Here is a 7,071-nt window from a genome sequence, read left to right as displayed (position 1 = left end):
GGCGAGGCGCCAGCAGGGACCGAAGCTGCTTCTGCTTTTGGCGGGCCGGCGGCAGAGTCCAAGGGGAAGAGCAGCCACGACAAACGCGAGTTCCGCTCCGTGCCGGCCTCGTCAGGCCGTGGCAATGAGCCTCACGCTCCACGCCATGGCAGACGATGGTCGTGTCGCGCCTCCACCCCCCTCCCCCCGGCGCTGCCCAGGCATCTGCTCCAGGCTCGCAGTACGGCCTCACCGAGACGAAGCCCCCGCTGCCGGCCATGATTGGGCCGCGCGCGGGGACGGCAAAGATCGCAACCACATAAGACATGGTGGAGCCGATGCAGTACCTGTACGTGAGAGCGTCGTCAAGGCGCACGACCTGCCCAGCATGGACCTCACCGGCGCGCTGGACCCGTACGTGGAGGTGAAGCTCGACAACTCCAAGGGCGTCACGCGGTTTCAGGCTGGAGTAGTCGCGCTCCCAGTCGCACCTCCATTGCCGTTGGTCGTTGTCGTCCACGCTGCCCCTGCCGCTGCATGGGGGTCTAGAGCGGCGGGTGCGCCGGCGGGTGCAGGTGCTGGGCGCTGAAATTGTTCAGAACCAACAATACTAATTTCTCGTGCTTGGGAATCGGAGCTGCAGAAAATCCTGAACTTAACTGAAGACTGTTAAGTCTGAATAAATTGTCGAAGTGTTGAGAACCAAAGAATGCAAATTCCTCTTGTTTGGTACTCACACAGGAAACCGAAGCAAAACCCCCTTGACGGCCTCCCATGCGTCTTTCGCGTTTGACGGGCAACGAAAGCTGCAGATTTTACGGAAGGATTAATTGTGAGGCTAGCGGATGGATGGATCAGAGAAGCTAGTGGCACACGTACGGTCTTGGCGTCGCCGAGGGCGCTGCTGGCGATGGCACAACCCGGTGTGGTGGCAGACGTTTGCCTTCTCCGGCGCCCACCTGCAGGCCAGTTAGCTCGAGGTCATCGTCATGGGCAAGGACGCGCTCCGTGACGACTTCGTCGGCCGCGCCGACAACCCCAGCCGCCGTGCTCATCGAGCAGTTCCCGGACATGGAGACCGCGGAATGCGAGCGCGTGCACGGAGTCTTCTGCGGCCTCGCCAAGCAGATCGCGTAGTGCAAGGACGCCTACGTCTGCCGCCAGTCCGACGTGCCGGAGGTGGAGGTCATCACGCAGAAGAAGCTAGAGCTCATGGACGAGTTCATCTGCGGGAGGCTCGGCGCCGAGTCGCAGCAGAGGCTGCCGCCGCCGTCACCGGAGCCGTCCAGTCCGGAGCCAGAGGTCGAGGAGTACGACATGAATGCCACCAGGGCCATTCCGGCGCCCGCGGAGCCGCCGGCTGCTGTGGAGCTGGAGCAGGATGCCGGCGAGACAGCGCAAGCTGAGCATGAGGCTCCGTTGATCACAACCAACTTGGTCGACGAGGAGACAGACTTCTTGAACTTGAAAGTGGAGTAGTGGACGCCATGTCTGTCGCCATGTCCATGGCCGAGATCTGCTCCGCGTACCCGACCTCCGGCGGCCTCTACTACTGGAGTGCCAAGCTCGCCGGCAAGGAGTGGGCGCCAAGCCCGAGACCTGCTCTGCTCGTTGCACCGCCTGGCGCGCGACCTCTCCGCGGCGAGAGGCCTGAGGCCTGCGCCGTTCTTGTGCTTCATGCCGACCGTGATGTGCACCGGTAGCCGTTGGTTCGCGCCAAGGTGACCGTCGCAAAGGGCGGCTCGCTCCTTACGCCGGTGCTGCTGCGCGACAACGGGCTGAAGAACCCGCACATCGGCAAGAACCTCCACCTTCACCCGACCGCCATGGTGGGGGGCAGGTTTATATTTCAGGCGATTTTGCAAAAAAAGCCCCTGGTTTCAATCGTATTCAGGAGGACGAGTTTGGGGACGGCGACGTGGCAGTCAGCGCCCGCGTGGCTTGAGTTGACTGAGACCAGATCAGCGAATACGTATAGCAAACCGTACAATGAACCGTAGATGACCCCTAGAACAAGTTTGATGACTGTATTTTGGGTATTTGAATTTTTCTCAATGCAAAAAGAAAACGCGCCAGGTAGGGGTCGAACCTACGGCCTTCCGCTTAGGAAACGGACGCTCTATCCACTGAGCTACAGGCGCTTGCTTGACGAATGGGTAACCATCACCACTCATAACGGGAGCACAACGATTCCATTTCTCAACGGAAACAAAGCAGGGTTCATACAGTTCTACAGTACTAAGGGAAACGGCCGTCGTGTCGACCTCGCAAAATCTTACATGCACACACACAGCGGACGCGACGCAGAAAGCGCTGGCAAAACTGTTCTAGCTCGCCGCTCCGTGTCTTCATCAGCTTTGTACAGGTTCGCCGCTCCACACAGAAAGCTAATATGCACAGTAATCTTCAACCAACGAGAACACGGTCCATTTGTCATCCACCAACTCCAATCATGTGCTATCCTCAAGAACCCATGAATAAAATCAAGAACAACCAGAACTAGGGATGGTTGGGTATGAATTTAGACATGATTTTTCATCACCGGAACCTCATTATAGCCAAGGAATCACATGACTAAAATCTGTACAGCAGAAGAACGAAAATAGGCATTGCAAACATCATACCACAATAGCAGCAAGGTTGGGAATGATTTGTGGTTTTATTTCGCAAATTCCTGGAATTACAAGCCTCTCTCACATGGGCTAAATCCAACGCAGGAAGCTCTATCAAAATGTCGCAGCCGCCCAACCTTTTTCTCTAGTAGTAGCAGCGACAAAGATAGGGAAAACCTAGTAGCTCACTTTCTAAAAAAAGTTCATTGTTTAAATATTGTTTGGAGTATTGAAAAATGTTTCGGAACTTCAAAAATTATGTTTTTGAAGATCAGTTTGTAATTTAAAAAAATGCTTCCATGTTCAAAATTTGTTCACAAATTCAAAAAATTCACGTTTTTAGAAATGATTCAGAAATTAACAAAATGCTCATGCTTTTCAAAAATTCTTTGAAATTTCAAAAAATCTCCATATTTTTCATAATTTGTTCAGCATTTCAAAATTTTCATTTCTTGAAAAGTTGTTCACAAATTCAAAAAATATTCTGGTGTTTCAAAAAAGTATGTGTCCATTTTTTTCTTTCAAAAAACTGTTTGTGTTTCCAAAAATATCGTTTTCTATAAAAAACTAATATTTTCAAAAGTTTGGATCTAGAAAATTTGTCGCTATACTCCTGTCTTTTGCTATAGTGTCGCTGGTTCACTGCTATTAACCATTGTTTTCAATGGGTTAGCCCAGTCGGAGGCTGCATGTGTCTTTCGCCACCAATTAGTGGTAAAGAGCGGCAAATAGGAGCTCCTGCTACCAAACATGGCACCAGATGTGTCCGTGGTTTTTATTCGCCGGATGTTTCAGTTTTTTACTTCTTGAATCCCCTTCTGGGAGCTCAATCGCCCTTACCGTGTTATCTTTTAAATTTTTCATGATGAATGAAATTAAAAGCTATGTTATCCCGCAAAAGAAAATTGAGAGCTATGCTCCTTATTTCGAAGAAAATGTAGATTTGAAAGGGACTCTAATATCTATCGATCGATCGCCAGGGGAGAGATCCCAGACGATTCGTTTGCTGGGTGAGGAGCTCCCAGCGACCATTTCTGGTGGTTTGCCAGGGGTGTAGGCCAGGGCGACCCCCCCAGACCTAAAAGGCCCATCTAAGTGTTTTTTGTTTACAATTTCCACGTCAAAACTTTAAAAACCAAAAAACATAGTTCGAGTGATCTAGAATTTGTTTTTGCCATGCTAAACTTCAAAACTGGCATCCTCTATATGAAAAATGCCATGAACAAAAAAATATGCATAAATTTATAAAAATGCCATTCTCTGAAAAATATTGAAATCTGACGTGCTAATTTATAAAACTGCCATCCTCTAGATAAAACATTTTATCTGGATAATTCCCCCAAGAAATGCGATGCAATTAAAAATGAAAAATGCCATCCTCTCAAAAATAAAACTACCACCCTCCTAATAATAAAAATGTCATGCTCTCAAAAATAAAACTACCACCTGTTAATAATAAAAATGCCATCGTCCTAATAATAAAATTGTGATCCTCCTAATAATAAAAATGACATGATATTAATCATAAAATTGCCATCCTCTTGACAAATACAAAATCCCATGTTACTAACAAAAAATGTCATGCTCTTAATAATAAAAATGCCATGGCACTAATTATTAAAATTCCATCATCTTCTTAAAAGTTGCCATGGGGGCATTAAAAGACATGAGAATAACCATGCTACATATAGTAAAAAATGCACACGGCAAGTTTAGACTAAAAAAACACCTCTAAAAAGTAGGGATGCCCGTTCTTAAAAAAATGGAAAACTTGGGGATTTTGGATTCTTTTTTTTTAGATGTAAAAAAACGAATTTAAAAACAAATAACTCGAAGAGATAGGAGGTGTCTGAGCGCAAAAGTTTCCACAAGCACCTCTCCGGCCTAATTCGGTGAGTCACGCCAACACAACTGTTGTCGTCGCCGGCGGGATGACGGCCCAACTGCACGAGTCGTCGGAACCAACCCGCCTCGCTTCCCACAGGCCGCAACCAACCACGACGACGACCCGGCTTGGCTCCCAAGCCTTCCAGAACATCCCCGTCCCATCCCGACACGCCTCCGAACCTTCCACGAAACCCTCCCCGCCGTCGGCCACGTCGCCCCGATTCCCCATCCGACGGCCCAGGAAACCCGGAGTCGTCACCACAACCCTCCCCCACTCGGCTCGAGAAGCTTCCGCCACTAGTATTATTATTTCCTGATCCGAGTTAAATTAAATTAATTCTCTCCGTTTTTATATACGCGCGCGCGTCCCCCGGCCGGTCTCTGTCTCTCCCTGCTCTCTGTTTCTCCGCTCCTCCCAGATCCGCGCGTGCGTTCCTGTTCACGTTCCTTTCCGGCGGCGTCGTCGTCTTCCTCCAGATTCGACTCGACGATTTCCCAAGCGATAATGGCGGAGGTAAGCGCTCGCCCCTTCCCCTTCTTCTCCAATTTGTTGTTGCTGTCGTTGTTAGGTGCCGCGCCGCTCGTAATCGATCGAATTGGCTCGAGATCTGACGCTGCTTGCTTGTTTGTCGTCCATGGCAGGAGGGGCACAAGGTGGTGCTCAACGTGTACGACCTCAGCAACGGCCTGGCGCGCCAGCTCTCCACCTCCTTCCTCGGCAAGCCCATCGAGGCCATATGGTACGCCCCCCGCTCCCTTCCTCCCCCTCTGAGATCGATTCGATTGATCCGAAAAAGACGCGATTTTGACCCGGTCCGCGGCTGATCCCGGCAGGCACACGGGCGTGGTGGTGTACGGCAACGAGTACTTCTTCGGGGGCGGGATCCAGGCGGCGCCGGCGGGGGCCACGCAGTACGGCCGCCCCGTGCGGGTCGTCGACCTGGGCGTCACCCACCTCCCCCGCGAGGTCTTCGAGGACTACCTCCGCGACATCGCGCCGCGCTACACCGCCGCCACCTACAGCCTGCTCACCCACAACTGCAACAACTTTAGCAACGAGGTCGCGCAGTTCCTCGTCGGCGCCGGGATCCCCGACTACATCCTCAACCTGCCCAACGAGGTCATGTCCAGCCCCATGGGCGCCATGATCATGCCCATGATCCAGAACCTCGAGGCCACGCTCAGGAACAACGCCGCGCCCCAGACCACCCAGTTCGTGCCCACGCCGGCCTCTGTCTCCGTGCCGCAGCCGGTGGCTTCGGCCGACAAAACCCCTAGTTCTACAGCAGCTGCCGCTGCTAGTGCGGCACCTGTTGGCTCTTCTTCCAAGAAAGAAGAAGAGAAGAAGATCGAGAAGCAGACTCCAGAGAAAGCCGCCGCGGCAGCTCCGGCTATGGCTGACCCTCTCGGGAGCATGAGGGGGAAGGTGCAGGAGGAGGTGATGAGGGAGTTTGCGGCGCTCATGGCCAGTGGGACACTGCGGGCGAGCGAGGCCGCGGCGCTGGCCATGCGCCGGGTCATGGAGCGCCACGGTGACGGCGCCAGTATGCAGGCCTAGTGGCCTGAAACTATTTTACACACGTTCGATCTTTGATGCAATTGCAAACTGATGCTTACTTGTATTGCAGCATGAAACTCAATTTTATTTGTCTGATTTGTTTTGATGGTATGAAATTATATGCCTATATGGTTTCTTCAATGCTAGATTTCTCGGGTTCACTGCAAAATTGGGTTTTATCCTAGGTTAAGATGATTCCGCTAAGGAAAATATGACTGTCAATAATGTTGCTAAATTCAATCAGTAGTAGGAGTAGTAAGCAGGGCAACCCTTCCATGCAATTTTTGCTTGGCTCTACAGACGATAGTTTTGCCAGCGAAGCCGAATCTGAAACAAACAACTATTTCAAAGCAACTTTGTCAGTGAAGTTGAAGCTGAATTCGGGCCATATTTAGTGCAATTGGGTGAAGCACGTCAAAGTGTGCTTCGGTGGCTAACCTGATTCTGCGAATCAGCTTTGCCACTGAAGCGAATCCAAAGGTGATTAAAATCCGAAGCGAATCCAAAGGTGATTAAAATCCAAACGAACAGGGCCATAGTCCTCAAATCATGTGTTGAAAAGATGAAACTGTAGGAACACAGATATTTTGCTTCCTCCTGAACAATATCATAAACCTTATGTGAGTGTCCATTGGCACATGTTGGATGATCTAGTAGGTACAGTGCAAAGGCATCTTCCATATAAATTGGTGAGCGGATGGGCAGAGTCAGGCATGACCTGAGCCATTTGTAGCTTCCTGGCTTTTTCTTCTTATCATGGCTGATAGTTGCCATAGGTGTCAAAACTAATATGCAACAGAAGTGGGATATTGGGGAAGAACAAACAAGCATGCCCCTGCTAGATGCTAAGGATCCCTATTAGCGCGAAACAATCACCGGGAGATCTGGAGATACTTTCTTTGCAAGCATCCCACGCCGTCAGATGGGTCCGATCAACAGTAGAAATTGCATTATATTGCTTGGATTCAGACTTTCAAACTGCTACACTATATATAGTACTCCCTCTGTCCCATCAGATACATTGGTTTGAGCAAC

The 7,071-nt window shown here is 50.5% G+C and overlaps 1 protein-coding gene and 1 non-coding gene across 2 annotated transcripts; one reads left to right on the top strand and one right to left on the bottom strand.

Moving 5' to 3' along the window:
• Positions 1–2,047: 2,047 nt before the first annotated feature.
• On the bottom strand, positions 2,048–2,120 carry TRNAR-CCU (transfer RNA arginine (anticodon CCU)). The gene has a single exon. It is a non-coding gene; the product is annotated as a tRNA-Arg (tRNA).
• A 2,696-nt stretch (positions 2,121–4,816) lies between these two features.
• LOC109774094 (uncharacterized) lies at positions 4,817–6,177 on the top strand. The gene is made up of 3 exons (XM_020332813.4): positions 4,817–4,992; positions 5,121–5,218; positions 5,313–6,177. Exons 1-3 carry the CDS (start codon positions 4,984–4,986, stop codon positions 6,034–6,036), a joined length of 831 nt encoding a protein of 276 aa, XP_020188402.1. The 5' UTR covers positions 4,817–4,983; the 3' UTR covers positions 6,037–6,177.
• Positions 6,178–7,071: the final 894 nt, after the last annotated feature.

Source organism: Aegilops tauschii, chromosome 6 (genome assembly GCF_002575655.3).
Source record: "Aegilops tauschii subsp. strangulata cultivar AL8/78 chromosome 6, Aet v6.0, whole genome shotgun sequence".
Lineage (NCBI taxonomy): Eukaryota > Viridiplantae > Streptophyta > Magnoliopsida > Poales > Poaceae > Aegilops > Aegilops tauschii.
This window is presented reverse-complemented; position numbering and strand designations above follow the sequence as displayed.